The 26,522-nt window shown below is 42.5% G+C and overlaps 1 protein-coding gene across 1 annotated transcript in view; it reads left to right on the top strand.

Annotated features, from left to right (window-relative positions):
- CSMD1 (CUB and Sushi multiple domains 1) overlaps positions 1–26,522 on the top strand; it is a 2,078,553-nt gene that overhangs the window by 1,975,431 nt on the left and 76,600 nt on the right. Inside the window, exons 50-51 of the mRNA XM_040243208.1 lie at positions 6,424–6,609; positions 24,748–24,942. Coding sequence (XP_040099142.1) covers positions 6,424–6,609; positions 24,748–24,942 — 381 coding nt within the window. The remainder of the gene's footprint in view (positions 1–6,423; positions 6,610–24,747; positions 24,943–26,522) is intronic.

Below are 26,522 nucleotides of genomic sequence, written 5' to 3'. Positions count from 1 at the left end.
TGGTTAATCAGCAGCATGTTGTTCAGCCTCCATATGTTGCAATTTTTAATAGTTCTTCTCCTGTAATTGAGATCTAATCTTACTGCATTGTGGTCAGAAAAGATGCTTGGAATGATTTCAATTGTTTTGAATTTACCAAGGCTGGACTTATGGCCCAAGATGTCATCTATCCTGGAGAAGGTTACATGTGCACTTGAGAAAAAGGTGAAATTCATTGTTTTGGGGTGAAATGTCATATAGATATTAATTAGGTCTAACTGGTCTATTGTATCATTTAAAGTTTGTGTTTCCTTGTTAATTTTCTGTTTAGTTGATCTATCCATAGGTGTGAGTGGGGTATTAAAGTCTCCCACTATTATTGTGTTATTGTTAATTTCCCCTTTCATACTTGTTAGCATTTGTCTTACGTATTGTGGTGCTCCTATGTTGGGTGCATATATATTTATAATTTTTATGTCTTCTTGGATTGATCCTTTGATCACTATAACATCATACACAAAAATAAACTCAAAATGGGTTAAAGATCTAAGTGTAAGACCAGAAACTATAAAACTCTTAGAGGAGAACGTAGGCAAAACACTCTCTGACATAAATCACAGCAGGATCCTCTGTGACCCACTGCCCAGAACATTGGAAATAAAAACAAAAATAAACAAATGGGACCTAATTAAAATTAAAAGCTTCTGCACAACAAAGGAAACTCTAAGCAAGGTGAAAAGACAGCCTTCGGAATGGGAGAAAATAATAGCAAATGAGAATTCTGAAAGAGATGGGAATACCAGACCACTTAACCTGCCTCTTGAGAAATCTGTATGCAGGCCAGGAAGCAACAGTTAGAACTGGACATGGAACAACAGACTGATTCCAAATAGGAAAAGGAGTACGTCAAGGCTGTATATTGTCACCCTGCTTATTTAACTTCTATGCAGAGTACATCATGAGAAACGCTGGACTGGAAGAAACACAAGCTGGAATCAAGATTGCCAGGAGAATTATCAATAACCTCAGATATGCAGATGACACCACCCTTATGGCAGAAAGTGAAGGGGAACTAAAAAGCCTCTTGATGAAAGTAAAAGAGGAGAATGAAAAAGTTGGCTTGAAGCTCAACATTCAGAAAACAAAAATCATGGCATCCGGTTCCATCACTTCATGGCAAATAGATGGGGAAACAGTGGAAACAGTGTCATACTTTATTTTTGGGGGCTCCAAAATCACTGCAAATGGTGATTGCAGCCATGAAATTAAAAGACGCTTACGAAGGAAAGCTATGATTAACCTAGATAGTATATTCAAAAGCAGAGACATTACTTTGCCGACTAAGGTCCGTCTAGTCAAGGCTATGGTTTTTCCAGTAGTCATGTATGGATGTGAGAGTTGGACTGTGAAGAAGGCTGAGCACCAAAGAATTGATGCTTTGGAACTGTGGTGTTGGAGAAGACTCTTGAGAGTCCCTTGGACTGCAAGGAGATCCAACCAGTTCATTCTGAAGGAGATCAGCCCTGGGATTTCTTTGGAAGGAATGATGCTAAAGGTGAAACTCCAGTACTTTGGCCACCTCATGTGAAGAGTTGACTCATTGGAAAAGACTCTGATGCTGGGAGGGATTGGGGGCAGGAGAAGAAGGGGACGACCGAGGATGAGATGGCTGGATGACATCACTGACTCGATGGACAGGAATCTGAGTGAACTCTGGGAGTTGGTGATGGACAGGGAGGCCTGGCGTGCTGCGATTCTTGGGGTTGCAAAGAGTCAGACACGACTGAGTGACTGAAATGAACTGAACTGAACTGAACTGAAGCAACTGACAAACAACTAATCTCAAAAATATACAAGCAACTCCTGCAGCTCAATTCCAGAAAAATAAACAACTCAGTCAAAAAATGGGCCAAAGAACTAAATAGACATTTCTCCAAAGAAGACATACAGATGTCTAACAAACACATGAAAAGATGCTCAACATCACTCATTATCAGAGAAATGCAAATCAAAACCACAATGAGGTACCATTTCACGCCAGTCAGAATGGCTGCTATCCAAAAGTCTACAAGTAATAAATGCTGGAGAGGGTGTGGAGAGAAGGGAACCCTGTTACACTGTTGGTGGGGATGCAAACTAGTACAGCCACAATGGAGAACAGTGTGGAGATTCCTTAAAAAACTGGAAATAGAACTGCCTTATGACCCAGCAATCCCACTGAATGGCACTGAAACATGTATAATATCCTATAAGAAACGAATCGCCAGTCCAGTTTTGATACAGGATGATTGGGGCTGGTGCACTGGGATGACCCAGAGGGATGGTACGGGGAGGAAGGTGGGAGGGGGGTTCAGGATAGGGAACATGTGTACACCCGTGGCGGATTCATGTTGATGTGTGGCAGAACCAATACAATATTGAAAAGTAAAATATTAAAATAATTTAAAAAATAATAATAAAATCAAAATAATCAAATGTGAAAAAAATGAAAACTAAAGATACCAAGGGAACATTTCACACAAAGATGGGCACAATAAAGGACGGAAATTGTATGGACTTAAGAGAAGCAGAAAATATTAAGAAGAGGTGGCAAGAATTCACAGAAGAACTATACGATAAAGATCTTCACGACCCAGATAATCACTATGGTGTAATCACTCACCTAGAGCCAGACATCCTGGAATGTGAAGTCAAGTGGGCCTTGTCACTACAAACAAAGCTAATGGAGGTGATGGAATTCCAGTTGAGTTACTGCTACTGCTAAGTCACTTCAGTCATGTCTGACTCTGTGCGACCCCATAGATGGCAGCCCACCAGGCTCCCCCGTCCCTGGGATTCTCCAGTTAAGAACACTGGAGTGGGTTGCCATTTCTTTCTCCAATGCAGGAAAGTAAAAAGTGAAAGTGAAGTCGCTCAGTCGTGTCAGACCCTCAGCGACCCCATGGACTGCAGCCTTCCAGGCTACTCCGTCCATGGGATTTTCCAGGCAAGAGCACTGGAGTGGGTTGCCATTGCCTTCTCTGCCAGCTGAGTTAGCTCAAATCCTAAAAGATGATGCTGCGAAAGTGCTGCACTCAATATGCAAGCAAATTTAAAACACTCACCAGTGGCCACAGAACTGGAAAATGTCAGATTTCATTCTAATCCTAAAGAAAAACAATGCCAAAGAATGTTCAAACTACCACACTATTCCACACATCTCACACACTAGCAAAGTAATGCACAAAATTCTCCAAGCCAGACTTCTACAGTACATGAACTATGAAGTTCAGGATGTTCAAGCTGGATTTAGAAAAGGCAGAGGAACCAGAGGTCAAATTGGCAACATCCGTTGGATCATAGAAAAAGCAAGAGTTCCAGAAAAACACCTACTTCTGCTTTACTTGACTATGCTAAATCCTTTGACTCTGTGGATCACAGCAAACTGTGGAAGATTCTTCAAGAGATGGGAATACCAGACCATGTGACCTGCCTCCTGAGAAATCTGTATGCAGGTCAAGAAGTAACACTTAGAACTGGACATGGAGCAACAGAGTGGTTCCAAATCAGGAAAGGAGTACAGCAAGTCTTTATATTGTCACCCTGCTCATTTAACTTATATGCAGAGTACATCATGCAAAATACCATGCTGAATGAAGACAAGCTGGAATCAAGATTTCTGGGAGGAATATCAATAACCTCAAATATACAGATGACACCACCCTTATGGCAGAAGTGTAGAGAAACTAGAGTCTCTTGATGAAAGTTAAAGAGGAGAGTGAAAAAGTTGGTTTAAAATTCAACATTAAGAAAACTAAGATCATGGCATCTGGTCCCATCATTTCATGGCAAATAGATGGAGATACAGTGGAAACAGTGACAGACTTCATTTTGGGGGGCTCCAAAGTCATTGCAGGTGGTGACTGCAGCCATGCAATTAAAAGACGCTTGCTCCTTGGAAGAAAACCTATGATCAACCTAGACAGCATATTAAAAAGCAGAGTCATTACTTTGCCAACAAAGGTCCATCTAGCCGAAGGCATGGTTTTTCCAGTAGTCCTGTATGGTTGTGAGAGTTGGACTATAAAGAAAGCTGAGCACCAAAGAATTGATATTTTTGGACTATGGTGTTGGAAAAGACGCTTGAGAGTCCCTTGGACTGCAAGGAGATCCAACCAGTCACCCTAAAGGAGATCAGTCCTGAATATTCATTGGGAAGACTGATGCTGAAGCTCAGACTCCAACACTTTGGCCACCTAATGTGAAGAACTGAATCATTGGAAATGACCTTGATGCTATGAAATACTGAAGGCAGGAAAAGGGGACGAAAGGGGATGAAATGGTTGGATGGCATCACTGACTCAATGGACATGAATTTGAGCAAGCTCTGGGAATTGGTGATGGACAGAGAAGCCTGGGGTGCTGCGGTCCATGGGATTGCAAAGAGTCAGACACGATTGAGCGACTAAACTGAACTGAACTCATACACAAACACACACACACACACACATATATGTACATATACCCTCATGCACATATATACATATACATTCACATATATGTATATATATACACTCACACACATATGTACATATACACTCATACACATACACATATATATATTTCAGATTGTTGAAATAGCTGATCATAAATTTAAGCATAAGAGAAATTTTAGAGTTTTAATTTTTCTAGAACTTTGATTCTTATCAGCGCTACATTTTTTTAACTCTTCTGATAACTCGCTATTGCATTTACTGAAGATTTTGATACAGAAAAAAAAACAAAGACAGCAACCAAAAAACTCAGACTTAGCCGCAGGTGACCTGGGTGCCTATAGAGCAGATCTCACTTGGGAATCAGGTCTGTTCTACAGCCCCAGGTTTTAAACAAAGTCACTGTGCTAATCCAGGTGAATAATTCTGTCTTTCTGACCCTCTTCCTTACCCATAAAATTATATGTTTATATACACTTTTTCAACCAGTCCTTCCTGCTTTATCTCACTAGGTATGTATTCTCATTGGAAGCTATGTGGGAAATATTTTAAATGATCTAAATTTAAAATCCATGATGCTTCAAAACCTATAACATCTTCGATGTTGATTGAATAAGAGAAGATCCCTAAATTAGTGATTGCAAAGATTTCCTTTGACAAGTGCTCCTGAGTTGTGTGTGTATTTGGGGGGATTCCTGTCTTATCACCTTCCATGACTATGGATTCCGTGTGCTCCTTCACTCAGTTGTGTTCGACTCTTTGGACCCATTAAGTGTAACCCACCAGGCTCCTCTGTCCATGTGATTCTCCAGGTAAGACTGCTGGAGTCTTTCCTCCTCCACGGGATCTTCCCAACCAAGAGATCGAACTCACATCTCTTGCCTCTCTTGCATTGGCAGGCAGACTCTTTATCACTAGCAATACCTGGGGAAACCCTGGGTTCCTTACTGTAACTTATTTAACTTCAGAGTTGTTTTTGTTTGTTTCATCTCACAGTAAATAAGTCTGGGTCAGAGCTAGAAAATTTAAGAAGGAAGTGCTTATAATAACTTCTCTGTTCATCTTATTAGTTGTTAAAAATTCCTTCTTCTTTGGTACCACTTTCTTGCCCAACCTTTCAGGCTAGGGTGGTGGGAGGGGAGTTCAGAATGGGGGGCACACATGTATACCTGTGGTTGATACATGTTGATGTATAGAAAAAGTCATCACAATATTGTGAAGTAATTATCCTCCAACTGAAATAAGTTAACTAATTTTTTTCTTAAAACTGGCTTGTGTGTCCATCCCCGTAGGACTGAGCCTTCTGTTCTGAGTATCTCCCTTAATTCCTTAGTTCTGCAGCCCCTGCTTTTTGACTGATAGTTGATAAACTTATACATTTTATAACAATGGATGCATTGATGCTCTTAGCTAAGGTAATATTTGTCTTGAAACAAAATTTCCTGTGCCTTAAGGAAAATGAATCTTTGGCGAGTGGGGTGAGGGGACTTAAGCTGTGGGAAGTTAAGACCTGAGGTGAACTATTCCTAACTCTGATTCAAATGAAATCTCAAACCCAAAGAGTCAGTATGGTGATAAATTTGTGATGGTAAAGATATTAATCGATGCTCTCTTTCCCATATTAAATGAAATATAGCACATTACACTGTTCTCTTCACCATGACCGTCTGATAATGTCCATGTAATGAAGCTGAGAGCCATCAGACATACCTTCTGGAATAATAAATTTTAAAGACACTGTATTTTGACCCATTTTTCATTGTCTCTCATTAACTCTTAAGACCCATACAGCTTTGTAAATGTGCCTGTTTATGCCACACATAAGAAATGCTAATATTTAACAGTTTTTATATACATTTAAGATGAGACACAGAAAAAAAAAAGAAGAAAATTTCATCACATCTTGTCAGAATAACCCTGAACTTGTCGGGTTTTTTTGTTTTTTGTTTTTTTTTTTCTTTTTTCTCTCCAGCTGTGTCCTGTGGAATCCCAGAGGCCCCAGGAAATGGTTCATTTACGGGGAATGAGTTCACACTGGACAGTAAAGTGACCTATGACTGTAATGAGGGCTTCAAGCTGGATGCTAGTCAGCAAGCTACAGCCGTGTGTCAGGAGGACGGATTGTGGAGCAACAGGGGGAAGCCCCCCACGTGCAAACGTAAGTGTCCGATGCTCTGCCTGGCTTCACAGATTTAAGGAGGAACAGATACATGGGTGAGAACTCTGGCCTCCACAGTGCAAGATCCTTTCTCTCAGCGTATGAGCGCTTGTCCCTGGCTTATGTCTGTCTCTGGTCATGTTACATCAGTCTGTTTCGTATCAGCCGCTCTAACCATCAACATAAGCTCTGCAGTCGAGAAGGTGGGTCATATGATATCACGTTGGGCCCATCAGCACCTAGACCATGAAATGTACGCAGAGGATCCTGGCCATGCTGCCGTGTTCAGTTTGGAGAGAGTCAGTCAGGAGATTATTGAGACATCAAGCACTCTACACAAAATATTAAAACATAATTCAACACAAGTTTGCTCTGCGTCTCCCATCTCACTGAGTTCCCTGAGGGTCAAGGTGGTGCCTGGGTCTATTTGTACATCATCTGCTCTGGGTAACACACTGATACTCAATAAATGCATCACTGATTTGTGAAATAGGGTGAGTTTTCTGGAAAGCTATTAAGAGTATATGATGATATTCTTAAAAGAATCAAAACTTTGGATTCATTCTAAACTGTAGTCTTAAAAAACAATAATCAACTCCATAACACAAAGCCAAAGAGAACAAAAGTTCACACACACACACACACACACACACACACACTTGTACATGCCCACACACACAGTGTACACGAAGCTTTTCATTGAAGCTATGTTAAACTAGCTTCAAATTGGGAATAATCTAACTACCTAGTTTCTAAAAATTGAAAAACACATAGTATTTCTATTTATACAGTATTTTTGCTCTTAAGATATTATATCAAAGTCTTCAATTATAAAATTAATTTATTGACTTTTTATGTATAGTATTTTGGTCATGTTAAAATTATTTGAACTTTCTAGGTGTGCACATATAAATGTTTACAAAAATAATCAACTTCCCTCCACAGGTTTTATTTTCCTTGCTGTCATTTTAACCTATGTTTTTCTTTTTTGCAAATAGTCATTGCATTTTCAGAGAGTTAGGAAGGCACCACTAGGACAATCCTCATCCCTCAATGCCTGGCCACCACTGACCTTTTTACTATCTCCATAGTCTCGGCATTTCCAGAATATCGTAGAGTTTGGAATCACTCAGTAGCCTTTGCAGACTGGCTTCTTTCACTCAGTAATATGCCTTTAAGATTCCTCCATGTCTTTTCTTGACTCAATGGCTCATTTCTTTTTAGTGAAATAAAAGTCCACTGTCTGGATGGACCACAGTGTATTTATCCATTCAACTACCGAAGGGTATCTTGGTTGCTTAACAAGTGTTGGCAATTTTGAAAACAGCTGCTATATACATCTGTGTGCAAGGCTTTGTGTAGACATAAATTCTCAACTCCTTTGAATAAATGTAAGGGAGCATGATTGCTGGGTCATATGATAAGAGTGTGTTCAGTTTTGTAAGAAACCACTAAATGTCCTCCAAGGTGACTGTACCATTTTGCATTTCCACTGGCAATGAATGAAACTTCCTGTTGCTCCACACCCTCACCAGCGTCTGGTGCTGTCAGTGCTCTGGGTTTTGATAGTTCCAGTATGTGAGTGCTGGTACCTCCTTGTTCTCATTTGCATCTCCCTGATGACATATGATGTGGGGCATCTTTTTACACGTTTATTTGCCATCTGTCTGCCTTCTTTGGTGAAGTTACAAATTAGGTCTTTTGCCCATTTTTAATCAGAACATTCGTTCTGTTGTTGTTGTTGTTGTGTTTTAAGAGGTCTTTGTATATTTTGGATAAGAGTCTTTTATCAGATGTGTCTTTTGCAGATTTTTTCTCCTGGTCTATGACTGGTCTTCTCAGTCTCTTGACAGTGTCTTTTGCAGAGTTTTTAATTTTAATCAAGTTTAGCTGATCAGTTCTTTCTTTCATGGAGCATGCCTTTTATCTTGTGCCTGAAAAATTTGTCCCCAAAATCAAGGTCACATCGATTTTCTCCTGTGTTATCTTCTAGGAGTTGTGTGCTTTACATTTGGGTGTTTGATCCATTTCAAATGAGGTTTTCTAGAGGGTGCCAGCATTTATTTTTGCATGTAGATCTCCAGTTGTTTCAGCACCATTTGTTGAAAAACTATCTTTTTTTTCCATTTATATTGGCTTTTGAACAATTGTCAAAAATCAGCTCTGTGTATGTGAGGGTCTCAGGCTCTCTCTTCTGTTATGTTGATCTCTGTGTCTATGTCATGCTGTCTCCCCGTTTCTGTTTTTACTAGGAAACTGACTTAATAGAAAAAAATTCAGTTTCCTACAAAATCCATCCTATTTGGGATTGTAAATATCTCTAGGTACATATTTGATTTTAGTGAAAATGTCCAGGTAGACGTGGATACCTCTGTTCTCTTTAAAGCTATAAGGAAATCATTTTGCTTGAAGATAATGCAGTTCATTGGGGTCACAGACACACAGTCTCTGTGGTATTTATTTTAACCATGGAAGCTTTATCCTTAGCTTAACTGAAAGGTGTCTCTCATGGGTGCCTGTTCTTTCTCAGGATAGAGAAGTGAAGATGCACAGTCAGTCTGTCACTGTAATGCCAGTTTGGTTCTTCCTGAATATATGTAGGCCAGAATGCCTTTCAGTATAAACACAGACTTTTTCTTTTTTTTAATATCTGTATGAGTCATGTTTATGTTAAGGCAACTCTTCATTGGGTAAAACAATGCACAACTACACCTTCATCTCAAGAATTCTAATGCAAGAGGTTTATTGTTGTTTATAGTCACACAGTTGTGTCCGACTCTTTGCAACCCAATGGGCTGCAACACACGAGGCTTCCCTGTCCTTCACCATCTTCCAGAGTTTGCTCAAACTCAGGTCCATCTAGTCGGTGATACCATCCAACCATCTCATTCCTCTGTCGTCCCCTTCTCCTGCCTTCAATCTTTCCCAGCATAAGGGTCTTTTCCAGTGCGTCAGTTCTTAGCCTCAGGTGGCCAAGTATTGGAGTTTCAGCTTCAGCATTAATCCTTCCAGTGAATATTCAGAACTGATTTCCTGTAGGATTGACTAGTTTGATCTTTTTGCAGTCCAGAGGACTCTCAAGAGTCTTCTCCAGCACTACAGTTCAAAGCATCATTTCTTTGGTGCTCAGCCTCCTTTATGGTTCAGCTCTCACACCTGTATACGACTAATGGAAAAACCATTGCCATATATGGACCTTTGTCAGCAAAGTGATGTCTCTAGTTTTTAATACACTATCTAGGTTTGTCAAAGTTTTTCTTCCAAGGAGCAAGCATCTTTTAATTTCATGGCTGCAGTCACCATCTGCAGTGGTTTTGGAGCCTAAGAAAATAAAGTCTGTCACTGTTTTCATTTTTTCCCCATCTATTTGACATGAAGTGATGGGACCGGATGCTATGATCTTTGTTTTCTGAATGTTGAGATTTTTAGCTCTGCTCTTCCTGCCAATAAATAGATTAGCATCTAGATATTCAACATGAGTGTTAACAATGTGAGAATTATAAGAAAAAGAAGCACAACATAGCTTTTTGAGTCTTGGGTTGAGGATGGAGAAAGACAGAAGAGGCTCAAAGAGAGGGAAGCAGACAGCATTTCTTGAATTCCATGGGGAAAGTGGGTGAGATCTCCCTCTGGGCATGGGGAGTCTGAGAGTCACTCTTAATAGGAGACCTGAAGGTGCCCTAGCTCACCTCTGCTCTGCCAGGACCTCAGCTTGTCTGCCTGCACGGGGTTTTGGACAGACAGAATGATGTAAGCTCTACAGGAGAAATGATAGACAGACAGACGTAGAAGAGGTAACGTGAGCACCTGGTCAGTCTTTATGGAGGAGACAGTGCTCCCATGGGGACTGAGCTAGGGCTGCTGAGATGACAGTGATGATCTACACCCGTGTTTTGAGTGGTGACTCGAAATACTTGTCTATGTTGCATCATATAGTGATACTAACAGTCCTCTGGAGAAGGTAGTGTTTTCTCCTCTTGCTAAATTCATACAAAGTAAATAACTGAAATATCCAAAGTTCACAATTTGCCACCACATACATTTGATAGGTCACGTCATGAAAACGTCTGGGGAAGCATTTTGTTGTGGTCACAGTATCCTGTTGGAGGTCCCCTGCTGCCACCGGTAAAGCCGAGTGGTGACTGTTTGGTTTGGCACCAAAGCTCTGGGCATTCCGGAAGCACAGGGGTCGTGACCTCCCCAGGCCTGCCTGGGGACCCAGTACATTGTGCTGTGGCCTGAGCGCAGGCCCTTCATCTCATGAGCCCGTAAAGAGACCGTTTAAATATCAAATAGATCTCATGATAAGTGGGGGTGAGTGTAAGGAGAGGAGATATGAGAGTTTCCACAGTTGTGCAATACGCCCAGAGATCAGACGTCCTAGGATGTTCCTGGCTACCCACAGCCAAGAAGAGAGCTCAGAACCACAGTCTGGATCCCCAGTTCACTCCTCCGAGCCATCCTCCTCCCACCCCACATTTGCTGCCTCATGTCCCGTCACCTCCTCCCACTCTACCCAGTACACTTGTCTGCCCGCTCAGGCCCCACGTACACCAAGTCACCACCGACAGTCTCCTTCCACACAGCCACCAGCTCCTCATTTAAGCACATACAAATCACAACAAGACACCTCACTGCTTAAATCCTCCCGGGAGTGCTCCTGGCAATTAGAATGAAATTCATTAACTTGATTATTTTGCACTCACTTCTGCAAAAGGCAAATATTATGGAGAGGCCACTTAGGAACCTGAACAAGCGTGACCAAGCAGAGACATAGGTTCAATCCCTGGGTCAGGAAGACCCCCTGGAGAAGGAAATGGCAACCCACTCCAGTGTTCTTGCCTGGAGAATCCCATGGACAGAGGAGCCTGGTGGGCTACAGTCCATGGGTCACAAAGAGCCAGACATGACTTAGTGACTAAACCATCACCACCACCTGGGAACCTGCCCCAGCTCATGTTTGAGACTGATGCCTACTGAGGCACTGAGGGGCACACTATATGGATGATAGCTCATGTAAGACTAGTCTTAGACTCCAATATCCCATCAAGGCTAGATGCCCAAAGCTTTATACAAATTGGCCCTTTTAATTCTACTGAGGAAGGCAGTTATCCCATCATCTAGAAATGAACCAGGAAGAAGTGGTTACGTTGACCAAACCCACAGACAAAGTAGCCGAGTTGTGGTTCGGTTCCAGGAGACCCTATTCCTAAACTCATGATTTTTAAGTCTCATAAGTTATAAAAACCAAGAGCATAAACAGAAGGAAAAGGTGCTACTTTAACATATAATTCATTCTAAAAAGTATTAAATAGCTGATGGTAAGGAGGGAGTAAAGTTATGTTTGAGGATTGTAGCGTAACCAAGTGATTTCAAAGACAATGTATATTTATGCCTAAAATTTTCTGTGAAAATCAGGAATGAGTGGTCTTTGGCAGTTCAAAGGCACATGTTCCATCAATTAAGAGAGCTGCTTTGTGCTCACATAAAGCATTATGTTACGGCACACAGAGTGGTTTCATTTATGAATATATTTGATTTTTGTTTTAAATGCGCATCTAGATGTGCAACTGCTTTAAAGCTGTAATGAAAAAATTAAATAACAAAACGGTTTCTTACATACGCATGAGGTCCCCAGCCTAAGAAAGGTATTTGTTCAGTTAAATGATTGTTAAATGGGAAAAAGCCAATTTGCATTTTAAAGCCTTTTTTGACACTGACTGGTACTTGTTCAGTAGGACAGGAAGATAAATATAATATTTACAGTTAAATGGGAAATCAGCCTTAAATTTTCTAAGTACAGTCTCAAACTTTCAAGTATTTTTCCCTTTGTTCATTAGACTTCGTTAAAATTCCTTGGCATTCAAAGGCTGGAAAATCTATTTAATTTTTTGAGGGGAAGGTTTATTTTTTTCCACATTTTTTAAATTGAAGAAGTTGAGCACAGTAAGCATAAAACTTTTCCTCTTAGTCAGAAAGTTTGGTTACTATTAAATTCTGAGATGTGTATTTCCCCAAGGCCAGTTCCTATGTTGGTATGACACAGTTTATATAAGTTTCTTTAGCATCTGAATAATATGTAGATCAGTACTGGAACCTCAAGAGATAAGAAACACTTCAGCTTTGATAAGTAGTAACTGTAAATGGTAAATAAACTGAGTTCATGTTGCCCTTGGGTTTACTAGAATGAAGATTACAATAAATAACTGCGTTTCAGTTTGCATGCGTCCCCCAGTTGTACAAATCTCCGGGCAGACATTTGAGGTTCATTCTTTCCATTTTAATTATTTACTGAGGCTGAATTTGGACCATTGACGACATAAATGATGTTCATGCTGCTATGAACTAGGGAGAGCGGCTGGGATGAGTGTCCCAGGTCTGCTGGTCTGACAGTGCTGAGCCAATGTGCTCCTCACCCTCTGCTTTCAGGAGAAAAACAAAACCACTAAGATTACCTACCAACATCAAACAGAATCCCAATGTGTGGGGGACCTTTTCCTCTTTCAGTTAAAGTTATCAGAGAGACACGTTCGTCATTAATAATTTATTAAGGACCTGCTCCACCCTGGGCACCATGAGAACTTTAAGTGATTAAATCCAAGGTATATACATTTAAGGAAAGAAGGAGTAAATTAAAGCCACATGAAACAGCTTCATATTATCTGTAAATAGCCCAGTTGAGGAACAAAGATTCCCCATAAATTATCTATTTGTACATATGTATGTCTGCACTCACTTGTCTGTAAAGGATTTATACATATAGTCATATATAACAGAGATATATTTGCGCATGTGGCGCTGTGCTGTGCTTAGTCGTCAGTCATGTCTGACTTTGTGACCACGTGGATTGTTCCAGGCTCCTCTGTTTATGGGGATTCTCTAGGCAAGAATACTGAAGTGGATTGCCATTCCCTTCTTGAGGGGATCTTCCCGACCCAGGGATCAAACATGGGTCTCCTGCGTTGCAGGCAGATTCTTTACTGTCTGAGCCAATGTTGAGGGTATATATTTATCCCTTTAGCCCCTCAAAACATGGCCTTATCATTCTTGTGTTTCTTTACCAGTTATTTCTGTTTTCATGTAGAGTTCCAGTTATTATCATCATTTAACAACTGGATGAGTGTCGTTTAATTGTAGATCATATTGCTAAACTGCAGTGTCAGGAGACCAGCCGTTCACCTGCATTTTGGACTTTCTCTCTGTGCTGAGCGCTTGCTGAGCACTCACCCACATTCTGTCTTCAAGTCCCTGTAACAAACTCAAGTCACCATTGGTATTGCCGTCCTCCGGCAGCACGTGAGAGCCCACCCAGGGCTGCAGGGAACCCCAGCCGGAGTCAGGCCTGAGGCTTGGCCCTTGGCTGCCAGCCCCGCGGTGCTGGACCGCTGTGTGCTGTGTGTGCAGTGGCTGTGGAGGGTCCTTGCCTGCACTGGCCTTGACAAGCGATATCAGTTAAAATGTTAGGAAAGCTGCGGGAGGAAGGCCAGGCCACTCCTGATCTGAAAGCAAATTCATCATGCAAGCTACAAATGGATTTCTAAAATTATGTATTAAAGCTCTGTGGGGAGGAGTGGTGAAACCTCCATGTGCAAGGTGTGAGCCCTTAGCTCTATCTCCCAAGACTGCGGTCAGCTGTGAAATGACAGCCCAGATCAAAGGGCCATTTTTTTTTTTTAATTGGAGGACAGTTGCTTTACAGTGGTGTGTTGCTCTCTGCCAAACACCAACACCATTCAGTCATGATTATACTTAACCCCCCTCTCCCACGCCTCTAGGCTGTCACAGAGCACCGAGCTGGTCTCCTCTCGCCAGCGATCTACTTCACGCACGATGGTGTCCACATGTCAGTGCTGCCCTCTCAGTTCATCCCTGCCTCTGCTTCCCCAGCTAGCTGTGTCCACCAGTCCATTCTCTGCACCGCAACAGGCAGGGTGGGCGGGTGGCCTAGGGGCAAGTGCCCCTTCCCAAGGCCCAGCCTCATCCTCGAGGCTCTGAGACCTGTCCATGTGCCTGGTGTGGGCTCAGAAAACGGAGGGCAAAGTGGGGAGGGGGGCGCCCACCCACTCCTGGACAAGGTGTTAGTGCATCCCAAGTACCTCATTGGCCCACACGAAGTGGTGAGCGGCTCACTGGCTGCAGGGCCGGGGCCAGCCGCTCACCCTCTGGAGGCAGCGCTCTGTGGGGCGGGCATGGGCTCTTCCGTGCAGGGCAGGACTCTGCCAGTCTGTGGAAGCTGCTTTCTGGGGACCACCAGTGGGTGACAAACCTCTTTGCTGCACATTGTGGGGAAAGATTGTCTTAAGGCTGCATATCACTGTTGTGCAAACTTTTCACGGTCTTTTAGGATTGTGATGCTTTGGGGGAAGTAAGCTGTTTAAAGGACTCAGATTCTGTCATTTCGGTTGTGTTTTCAGTCCTTTATTTTCAGGGCCATTTATGTTCTCCTCTGTATAATGTTTCCATCTCTTTTATTTCATTTCCAAAGATTGAATAGGGGTTCCTCCAGCTTTTTGCATTTTGGTTAGAATTGTGAACTATGAACAGTTCCCCATGGCTCCCTGATAAATATGAGAAAGTGAGGTTGCTCAGAGGTTGAAGAATGGGAAATACAGGGTTTGTGGCACCCAGGTCCTTTATGCCCCCTGAGCGCCGGCTGTGTTTGTTATTCCTCCCACATTAACACTGCTCAAGGGCAGGTGTAGCTTTGGTTCACGTTCGTAACTTTATAAATATTTCTAGAATGAATGAATGAATGGACCATCTGCAGTGTGGTCTGATGCCACTTAATTTGCTCACTCTCTTTCCCTCATTTGTTGTTCTTGTCGAACACCTGCCTACTGCTCAGTGCAGGACAGTGGTCTCCTCTCAGACAGGAGCTGCATGGGGCCCCCTCTTTCAGACCCCTCTGAAGACCATGTATCATCAGTTCCAATGAAGACTCGATGACCTGAAGTGACTTGCAGTGAATTTAGTTTAGAAAACACCCCTAAGTCAGAAAGGCTGGGTCACTGTGGAACCCCTCTTACATGTTCTTTTTACAGACACTTGGATTAGAGGTACTACTTTCAGGGACTTCCCTGCCTGTCCAGTAGTTAAGACTCAGTGCTCTTACTGCTGGGGCCCCAGGTTTGATCCTTGGTCCAGGAGCTAATCTCCTGCAGGCTGTATGTACATCACAGCCAAAAAAAAAAAAAAAAACAGAGAGAGAGAGAGGTGCAAAAAAGAAAAGCATTCAATTTTCATCCTTTACAAGGGTTGCTTTAGACTCATTTCATGTAATTATAAAATTAGCTATGATATGTAATTTTTTAAATGGATTTTTTTTTATGGAACCTGGATTACAGAATTGAAAAAAAAATCTAAACATTTGCCACTTAGGGTCACTAAGTGGAAGAGGTTACTTCAATATTTTCTTGTTGAAATCAGATTTCATGGGTGGCATTTAGGCTGCAGACTATTGGTTATTGGACACAGTTCTAGTTAGCAATGTAAATGTTCTGCTAACATATATATATATATATATATATATATATATATATATATTTTTAGTTAAGTCTGACCACAGTAACAAAATGACAGAAAGCCCAGGGCAGGAAAAACATGTGTGATCTAATGAGGGTTTTGGAAACTCTGCAAGAATGGGCAGAAATCTGGCAATCCCAGGTCACTGAGAACTTGAGTCCTGAGAGTCCAGGCTCAGGCAGCAACCTCGGAGGAGAGGGGCCGGCTCGTCCATGGTCTGTTCCTCTCAAGAGCCAGTAACTCAGGTGAACCTGTGAGCAACGCCTGACAAGCCCACTTCAAAACTCTATCTATCCACCTGCTCTTATTCTAAATAACTCATAGCTAATCACTCAGTCATCTGACTAAGCTCTGAGGTTAAAGCACTCATTTAAAAAGAATGATCGCCCTTAGGAATTCCAGGCTCTCAACCCAGCCTTTCTGGAAGGGCTTCCTCACAGGGCCATGTTGAAGTCAGATGGCATGAAATGCACTCAAGTCAGACTGGTACCCTGGGCATCCCCACTTCATGCTCCTGACTTACTGAAGCCAAAGCAGCGTGCGTCTCCGCTTCCGAGTCAAAAGAACCAAGTCTAGTTCGGCCTGTCCCCAGCCAGCAAGTACAGACTGTGAGTGGTGCTTTGAAAGCTCTGCTGGGTTGTGAACACAAGTAGTTCTGTTGTTGTCTTTTAGTTGCTCAGTCGTGTCCAACTCTTTGAGACCCCATGGACTGTAGCCCGCCAGGCTCCTCTGTCCATGGAATTCCCCCGGCAAGAATACTGGAGTGGGTTGCCATTTCCTCCTCCAGGGGATCTTCCCGACCCAGGGGTCAAACCTACATCTCCTGCTTGGCAGGTGGATTCTTTACCGCTGAGCCACCACAGGAAGTCCCCACAAGTAGTTATGAGTCTGGTTGAATCATTTTACTCCAGTGGCATCAGATCATAACTTTATAAATCTAATTAAATGTTCTTGAACTGAACTTGGTAGCAGAAAGCACTTGCGCACATTGACTGTGACGGGGGAAGTCTGTTACAGAGAGAAGACGCCTGCACCCCTGCATCTCAATTAGAATTTCGCAGAAGATTTATGAGCAGGACCTGTAATTCATGAGAGGGGAGGCCGGAGGGCTTTATTCATGGTGGCACCGCTGCCACTGTCTGAATATCTGAAGCAAAACAACTGTCAGCCTGCCTGGTTTGCCACTGGTGGGACGACTCAGTCATAAATCAGAACTGCTCATGGGAAAATGAAAAGTCAATCTCTCTCGAGCAAAATGTGAAATGTTTGGTGTTGTCTCTGCAACATTCACAAGATGGAAAAACTGCATCCTTTCTGTGTAGAAACTTTATTGTCTGTGCCTTCAGTGGGTATGATTTGAGAAGAGCACTTCTAAATTGTAATTTAGGCGTTTTATTGATTTTTACTACCCATGGGTCATAACTTGAAGTTTGAAAAACACTGATTTAGTCATATCTAGTGGAGAAGGAAATGGCAACCCACTCTAGTATTCTTGGCTGGAGAATCCCAGGAACAGGGAGCCTGATGGGCTGCTGTCCATGGGGTCACACAGAGTCGGACACGACTGAAGCGACTTAGCATACAAAACTGCATCAACCATGTCAACCCTTAATACAAATGAACATGTGACTTGGGAGTGGCTATCTATACATCTGCTCTTGAATTTTTTTGAAATAGAAGAAAATTATTCCATAAGAGTTGTGTGCTTTTTTTTTTAAGGTGATAGAAGATAATTTGTATTTCTGTTTTTTTTTTAAAGGAAGGAATATGAGGTGAACTGGCAGATGGAGCACTTTCTATCAATCCAGCTAAAGCTGCCTGTTATGGAAAATGTTTAATTTCACTAAATTTGACCTGGCAGTTGGCTCACTTACCATTGTCATAAGTATTCTTTGATAACATCGATGAAAACGAAACACTTTCTTTTACTACAGTTCCAGATGGACCAACATTTTAAAGCATTCTTTAACAGTTGTCACTACTACTACTACTACTAAGTTGCTTCAGTCGTGTCCGACTCTGTGCGACCCCATAGATGGCAGCCCACCAGGCTCCCCCATCCCTGGGATGCTCCAGGCAAGAACACTGGAGTGGGTTGCCATTTCCTTCTCCAATGCATGAAAGTGAAAATGAAAGTGAAGTCGCTCAGTCGTGTCTGACTCTGTGTGACCCCATGGACTGCAGCCTACCAGGCTCCTCGTCCATGGGATTTTCCAGGCAAGAGTACTGGAGTGGGGTGACATTGCCTTCTCCGAACAGTTGTCATCACTTAGGTGCTATTCATAGGTTGATGTGCCTGGAGTCCTCGCTGTTGTAGTTGGTGTCACTTGCTTTAGTCACTTATAGAGTAAGTACCCTTGTCAACTGGTGGAGGGGATGACAGGCCCAGAGGTGCACAGGTAGGGGTCCTGCCTGGGCTGGGGGACCTGAGCTCACTGGCTGGTCTGTAAAATACTGATAACAAAAACCAGACCACCAGTGTCCCCTGACCCCGTGTGGCTGTGAGGATCACTTAGTGTGAAATTACATATGCCCTTAGACGTGCAGTGTGAAAAGGGTGTCTATTTCTGGAAACACTGGGTGAGCACATCTGTGGAAGCAGCAGGACTCAATAGCCCGTGACATCAGGCAGCTGGGGGGCTAGCAGGTGCCTGGAGAAACCCCCTGGATGCTAGCCCGAGACAGTTCTGTTAGGAAGAACAAACTGCTTTCTCTGAGAATGTCAGCCCAGCCGCCCACAAGCTGCTTTGCTGCCTTCTGACTGTACCTGGGCCCTGTCACTGTGGGTCTCAGGGAGATGCTTGTGGTCACTCGCTGGCCTCTGAGTGGCAGGGCCGCCCCGGGCACAGTGACAGCCCGCCTGGCAAAAGCCGTCTGCAGGCGCCCGGCCCCGCTCCCCTGCACCTCCACCAATGCCCGTCTTCCTCCTGTTTCGATCTGCTCCTAGCGTCTCTGCCCTGGCTCCTGGCTCAGCTATACAGAGGCTGTCAGTCCACACATTCCTCAAGCTTTGCCTTATTCTGTGATGTCTGATGTCATGGAAGGAAAATATCCCTATCAAGTATTCAGTTCTCTATACCTTACTCATGCAGCTTCCTCATGTGCTGTGTGCCCGTATTCCTCCTGTAGCCTGTGTTTCTGTTCTCTGTCCCTTTTTTTTACCCCTGAAAGTATTGATGCTGTGGCAAGGAATTTTAAAAAACAAGAACACAAAAGAAGCCATCTAGTTTTTCTAAATAATCTCCTGTTAAATTATTAGGCATTGATTTATGTAATCTTTTATATTTATGTAATCTTTATATATTTATATTTATAATTTATACAAATTATATTTGTATAATCAATATTGATATTGTTCAGTTGCTCAGTCATGTCTGACTCTCTGTGAACCCATGGATGCCAGTCTACCCTGTCCTTCACTATCTCCCAGAGTTTCCCCAAACTCATGCCCATCGAGTCGGTGATACCATCCAAACATTTCATCCTCTGTCGTCCCCTTCTCCTGCTCTCAATCTTTCGCAGCATCAGGGTCTTTTCCAGTGAGTGGACTCTTCACGTCAGATGGCTAAAGTATTGGAGTTTCAGCTTCAACATCAGTCCTTCAATGGATATTCAGGGTTGATTTCCTTTAGATTGACTGGTTTGATCCCCTTGCTGTTCAAGGGACTCTCAAGAGTCTTTCCAGCACCACAATTCAAAAGCATCAGTTCTTTGGCATTCAGCCTTCCTTATGGTCCAACTCTCACATCCATATGTGACTAATGAAAAAACTATAGCTTTGACTAGATGGACCTTTGTTGGCAAAGTGATATCTCTGCTTTTTAATATGCTGTCTAGGTTTGTCATAGCTTTTCTTGCAAGGAGGAAGCGCCTTTTAATTTTGTGGCCGCAATCACTGTCAGCAATAATTTTGGAGCCCCCCAAAATAAAGTCTGTCACTGTTTCCATTTTTTCCCCCTCTATCTGCCATGAAGTGATGGGACTGGATGCCATGATCTTACATAATTTGTACATGTGTATGTGTGTACATGTGTCTGTGTGTACATAGTTGTGTGATGTACGTGCACATATATTTTTGTGTCACAAGGCAACACGTTCTTTCATTGCCCACAGATGCTCCATCGACTCCTCACATCATCCTCTCATTTCCCTTTCACCACTGAGGTCTGAAGCCCACATCCTAGGAGATCCTGGGCTCTGCCCTCGTGTATGTGTGTGTGTGTGTGTGTGTGTGCACATGTGTGTGTGTGTTCTCCAAACCAGAAGCGTCCATTTTCACCCTCCCCTTGGATCCAGCTGTGGAGCAGACCTCCCAACACGAGGTGTGCCTCCTCTCACTCCTCCTCATACGTCTCCACAAAGACAGACCGGCTCACAGATGGCGTGTTTCCACAGCACACCGGACTCCTGGTTGTACTACACGGGCACAGGCTTTAAATGGGGTGGTGCTGGCCCGAGGAGAGAGACCAATGGCAGAAAATACAGACCCAGGGACGATGTTGGTTGGTCTTTTGACAAAGTGAAATGGCATCCTAATGAGGGAAGACACAGAGGTCTTTTCAATATGTGGCTCAACAGGACACTCAAATGGGAAAGTCTGAACCTGCCCCACAACGTAGACACAACCGAGGCAGGATGACAACAGGCTAAATGGAAAAGATGGAACATAAATCTGTGAAAAGACAACTTCCCCTTTCCACCAGCCCTCCTGCATAAGCCTGGGTCGGGTAAAGACTTTGCAAGCTTCACACACACAAAAAAAATAATAACAAAGGAAAAAGTAAATGTATGTTAAGTTTTAGTACTTTTATTCTTTAAAACCTATGTTTAAGAGCCTGATAAAAGCAAACTTAGAAAGGGTAAAGATATTTGAAGGATGCGTATTAAAGACTGATTAAGGAGTTCCATTGAGAAGGCAGAATATCAAATAGATACCACTATACCCCACACCAGGACATATAACTTTACAAAATAAAAAGACCAGCTACCTGCATCAACAGAGATGCTAGACGAGTGGAACTCTAATGCATTGCTGGTGAAGGTGGTAAGCTGATATAGTCTCCTTGGAAAAGCATTTGGCTGTGTGTCCTCAAGTTGAAAATATCTTAAGAGCCAGTAGTAGTTCCTCCCTAGAAAAATATCTACAGGCTGGCATAAGGATGTTCATCTAAGGACATGATCAAAGTTACACTTTGTAAAAGCCAAGAATGGGAGATGACCCCCGTGGCTATCGCTAAGGAATGGATACATTGATCCATGGAGAATATATAGAAATGCAAACAAGCCCTACAGCTGTATGGCTTAACATGAGTTAGTTTCAAAAACATAATACTAAAGTCAGAAGTAAGAGACCACATGGGCTTTTAATGAAGAAGCAGAAGGAGATTAATATTTCTATGATATTGGGTTGAGTGCAGGCAGGTGGAGTTTTCCCTACAGTTCAGAGCTGACTGGTGAGTGGGGAAGGTGCCCTGTGAGAAAGGAGCGCAGTGACCGAGGGTGGAGGCTGGGGGTGAGCTCATGAGAACACTTCTCAGGTTTCTGACTTGGGGACCTGGATTGCTCCTCAACATGCCTCCTGGAGAATGGGCAGGCATGCCGAGCATGCAGAAGCTTCTGGTCTGGCTCCCCTACGAGGCCCCCAGGCCCGGTGCAGGGATATGGCTCCCTTGCTTCCAGGCCAAGTGCATTGTCCATGACATCTTGGTTGGCAGGGCAGGGCAGGGGGTACTTTCGTGGAGATGTTTGCCTTGTTTTGTGAGCAAAGACCTGCATGTAGGGAAGCTTACCAAGAGGGGTCCAGTAAGCACAGTTTGCAGGGACCAGTCTTCTGCTATCTTCCTGGTTAGCATAACTCAGATATCACCACCTGAATAAACATAGTAGGCTTTAGACTCAGACATTTCTGTACACTCTCTTCCTTGAAGTGTCTTTGAAAATATCAAATAAAATCACATCTTCAGAAACTTCTCGAAAGCTCCACCCTTCCCCTTTCTTCCTTTAGTAAACAAAGGGCAAGATAGACTTTGGATAAATTTTATTCTGATTATCACTTTTTTCTTTTTTACTCTCAGTTTCTACCCATATGCTTATTGCCTCAGTTTCTTTGTGGGTTTTTTATTATTGTTGTTGTTTGTTTATTTGTTGCTTTTGCTGCTGCAACACATTTTTTGGCATGTTACTTTTCAGAGGACACATACACTCACACAAACCCTTATATACAGACACACTCTGTGTCACCAGCACTTGCTTTAAATTGGACATTAAGCTCAAAAAAAAAAAGAAAACAGAAAACAATGGAAGGACATAGTGTTTACAATAAAAGAGCTTAGAGCCTAGCAGAAAGAAAGAGAGGCAAGCAAACAATTAAACCAGAATCAGATAATTACAAAGCAAAAGAGGTGATCATGTGGAATTTGGAAACCACTGCTGTGGATAATATTAGTGGAAGAAAGCTTTTGTTCCATTGTGTACGCCAACACTGAATCCTTCTTGGCAGAAATAGAGTTTATAAAAGATTGTTCAGTAATTAAAAACAATCAAGTTAATTCTAGAAGCACTGTCTTGGTGAAATGAAGTGGATTTTATTTGAAATGTGCAGTAGGATTGAAATTAAGTTATGGATTTGTAAAGTTAAAGACATTAAAGTCTTTTCAGAAATGGCAATCATGCCTGGAATTCTAAAGGTAATATGGTTAGGAAAAAAATTATTTGTATCACTAGGTAAAACACATGAATATGCATGTAAATTTTAGATAATTGTTTTATCTAAAAAAATACCTATGAGAACTAGATCTAAGGATTACTTTTTTCAAAGAAAAAAGAAAACAATGGAAGGACATACTGTTTACAATAAAAGAGCTTAGAGCCTAGCAGAAAGAGAGGCGAGCAAACAATTAAACCAGAATCAGATAATTACAAAGCAAAAGAGGTGATCACGTGGAGTTCTGAATTCACTGTTCTGGCGGTGCTGGGTCTCTGCTCCTACGCATGGGCCTTTCCAGCTGGGGTGGGCAGGGGCTACTTTTAGTTGCAGTGTGTGGCCTTCTCACTGTGGGGGCTTCCGTTGCAGAGCACAGGCTCTCAGGCGTATGCGCTGCAGTGGCTGTGGCCCTGGGCTCTAGAGCACAGGTGAGGCCCCCAGGCTTAGTTGCTCCGTGGCATGTGGGACCTTCCCAGACCAGGGATCGAACCTGTGCCCCTGCACTGGCAGGCAGATTCTTACCCACTGCACCACCAGGGAAGTCCAGAGGATTACTTTCAAATTAGAAAATCCCTTTCATATTTTAACCCTTGCTGATATTATTATTGTAATTATACCAAAAAGGCCTATTTTTTTCTGTTTATTTGCACATAGTAATAGTAAAGTTATTAAAAGAAGATTAAATGGGATATTGGTAACATTTTGGATATGTCTGATTCAATTATAATGAACTTGTATAGAATTTATAAGTAAAAGATATTTATTAATAGTATTCTGGGGGAAAAAAAAACTGTGGTATCTCTAGCTGCTTCTTACAGGCTCAATAAATTAATTAATCAGGTCAGCTTTCTGGATAGCTGTCTGTGATGGTTACTAGCTGATGTAACTTCATATTTAGGGAAGTAGAGTTCTAGTTTCTAATGTTGTAAAATTAATTTTAAATATTATTGTACTCTTCAGAAAATGTACATACTTACACGTACCAAGTTTTACATACATTGTCAGCATGTCCGTAAATCCCTTGACTCCACTCCAGTAATACTGTGCGAGGACTACTGCTATTACCACTGTTATTACAGCTGTCTCTACTGCTTTTTCTAAGTCACTATTGTAATTCTAGTTTGTTTCCTAAAGGCATGAATAGATTCTCTCCTTTAAAACTCATTAAACATTTTTCTTCACAGTATTAATGCATGTGCATTCAATTTTGTGTGCTAATAAATCCAGTAATATGCAGAGTATATTACATGGGGAAGAAGGGAATGAGGGCACCTGACTTTCTGGATTTGCTGGAAGCTGGTTTTTCAACTAGTCAGCTACTCTTTCAAGTTTCTCAGAGGCTGGGGACAAATTAGAAGTTAGAGGTTCTGTCCGTGCCTCCATTTACCTGATGATCACTTTCATAGAACCTCAAGACTGTGCAAGAGATTTGTCCCTTCACATGTCATCTCTCTGCAGGATGTCCCAGTGCACTTACCATGAGGCTGTGGACTGCACTGGACATCCAAGATCACTTCTGTGTGGCTCTGTGGGTGGTAGGGAAAGCCTGGAATGCCCCGTGAGGGCATCTTTCCACATACCATGGCCCTCACCATGGAGAGCAGGCCTGGTCTGACACTTAACAAATGCCTAATTGTATCCATAATTCCGTAATGTATAAAAAGATGAAGTTGGAAATTTTATTTTGAAATTGAATAATCCTCCTGTCATAGTTACAAAGTACTGAAATTTACTGTTAAGAATTCCTGCTAACTAAACTATGAATTTTATTTACATCTATTTTGACTATAAAGAACTGTACCACTTGAAAAGTTCAGATAAACCTTCACACACAGATAAAATTCATATTTATTTCTCTCTAAAAAAAAAAAGAAAAAGAAAAAAGTGACAACATGAAGTGTGTTTCTTTCCAGCGGTCACCTGCCCAGGCATCGAAGCCCAGCTCTCGGAACACGTCACTTGGAGGCTGGTGTCAGGGTCCCTGAATGAGTTCGGAGCACAGGTGGTGCTGAGCTGTAGTCCCGGGTACTACCTGGAGGGCCGAAGGCTGCTGCAGTGCCACGCCAACGGCACGTGGAGTGTGGGGGAGGAGAGGCCGAGGTGCAGAGGTGAGTGACAGCTGTGTCCCCGCCCCCAGGCCCTCCTGCATCCCTGATGGCAGCGGCGTCTGCCTTTCTTTCCATGGTGTCTCATCTGTCATCCTCCGCATTAGTGGATTTTCATTACAATGAGGAATGTATATTTTTATCCAACATACTTAAGTATATGATGCTACCTTAAGTGTTAGATGTTAGCTTTTCTTTGTGAACAATCATATTCTACAAACATTGAACTATTATTATAGAGTACTCAGGTACTTCAAATCAGCTCAAAAATAAATCCAGGCCTGCGTTTATAAAGATCAGTCTTACGCCATGCCCTGACTATTCAAACCTTCTAATTAGGATCTTGGGAGCTCATGCATTTATGCTAAGGATGTTGTATTCTCAAATAATAACTGTCTTGAAAAGAGAGATTATGATTCTCGTAGGTACAAGATAAGCAATTAAGCTTCTGAGCGGGTTTCATAATAAATATGAATAAATAGAAAAATAAAACAATATTAGTATTGTTCTGAGCTCTATTTGATTCAGACATATTTAATATACAATCTGTAGTAGGATTGTTCACAGGAAATTATCATCACGAAAACAAGCAGTTAGAGCAGTGTCAAATTTATAAACACCCAGCTTAGCAAGAGTAAAGCAGAATAAAAATGGGAAAAGGACAAAAGAAACAGCACTTCACTGTCGTGATAGTCACTCTGATTCAGTCTGTGAATCTGAATGGGACAAATGGTGGTGACGCGCCCACTGATGCTCTTCACCAGGATCACGGAGGTGGATCAGGAAGGGTCCAGACCTCCGGGAGCTCAGAATGAGAGTGGACCGCACCCCTCCCCTGAGCTTATTTATCTGTGGGTCCCTCACCATTCCCCAGGGTGTCCTGGGCTGACTGGTTACCCGGTCACTGAAGGTGCTCAAGTTCTCCGTGTGAGACACCTGGATTAGTGAGTGCCCTTCCCGCGACCTCCACCAGGAATCTCAGGCTGCGATTCTGAGACTCAGGCGTTAAGCTCAGAAGGCAAGTGGAGGAGCATTCGGGGCCTCTGCCTTCTGCTGTTTCAGACTTTCCCAGCCAGCATCCTCTGTCAGTTTCGCAGAGGACATGGTCTTGCGCAGGCGCTGGCTCACCTCTCGTGGGTGAGGAGTTCTCATAGAGCTCCTGCAGGTAACCAGTCTCATCAGTGTCCCATCCTCCCTGTTTGTCCTGTGACCCCAAGGTGGGGCGTGTGCTGGACAGGGGGCTGCCTTCTGTACCCCAGCCTTGTATACTTAAGGCTCAGATTACCATTCTGGGATGCTGGACACTTACAAGAAGAGCCTTCCATTTATTTATTTACTTATTTTTAATTTAATTTTTTGACCCTGCTGCATGGCATGTGGATCCTAATTCCCTGACTAGGGATTTAACCTAGACCCCCTGCAGTAGAAGCACAGAGTCTTAATCACAGGACTGCCAGGGAAGTCCCTAGTCTTCTATTAATACTTAAAAGAGTGTTTACAAAAACATTGACTCTTTTGCTCTTTTTCTCTTTATTTATTTTTTATTTTTTATTTTTTTAATTTTTATTTTTACTTTATTTTGC

This window comes from Oryx dammah, unplaced genomic scaffold, assembly GCF_014754425.2.
Source record: "Oryx dammah isolate SB20612 unplaced genomic scaffold, SCBI_Odam_1.1 HiC_scaffold_7, whole genome shotgun sequence".
NCBI lineage: Eukaryota > Metazoa > Chordata > Mammalia > Artiodactyla > Bovidae > Oryx > Oryx dammah.
Note: the sequence above shows the minus strand (reverse complement) of the source record. Positions and strands in the feature narration are given on the sequence as shown.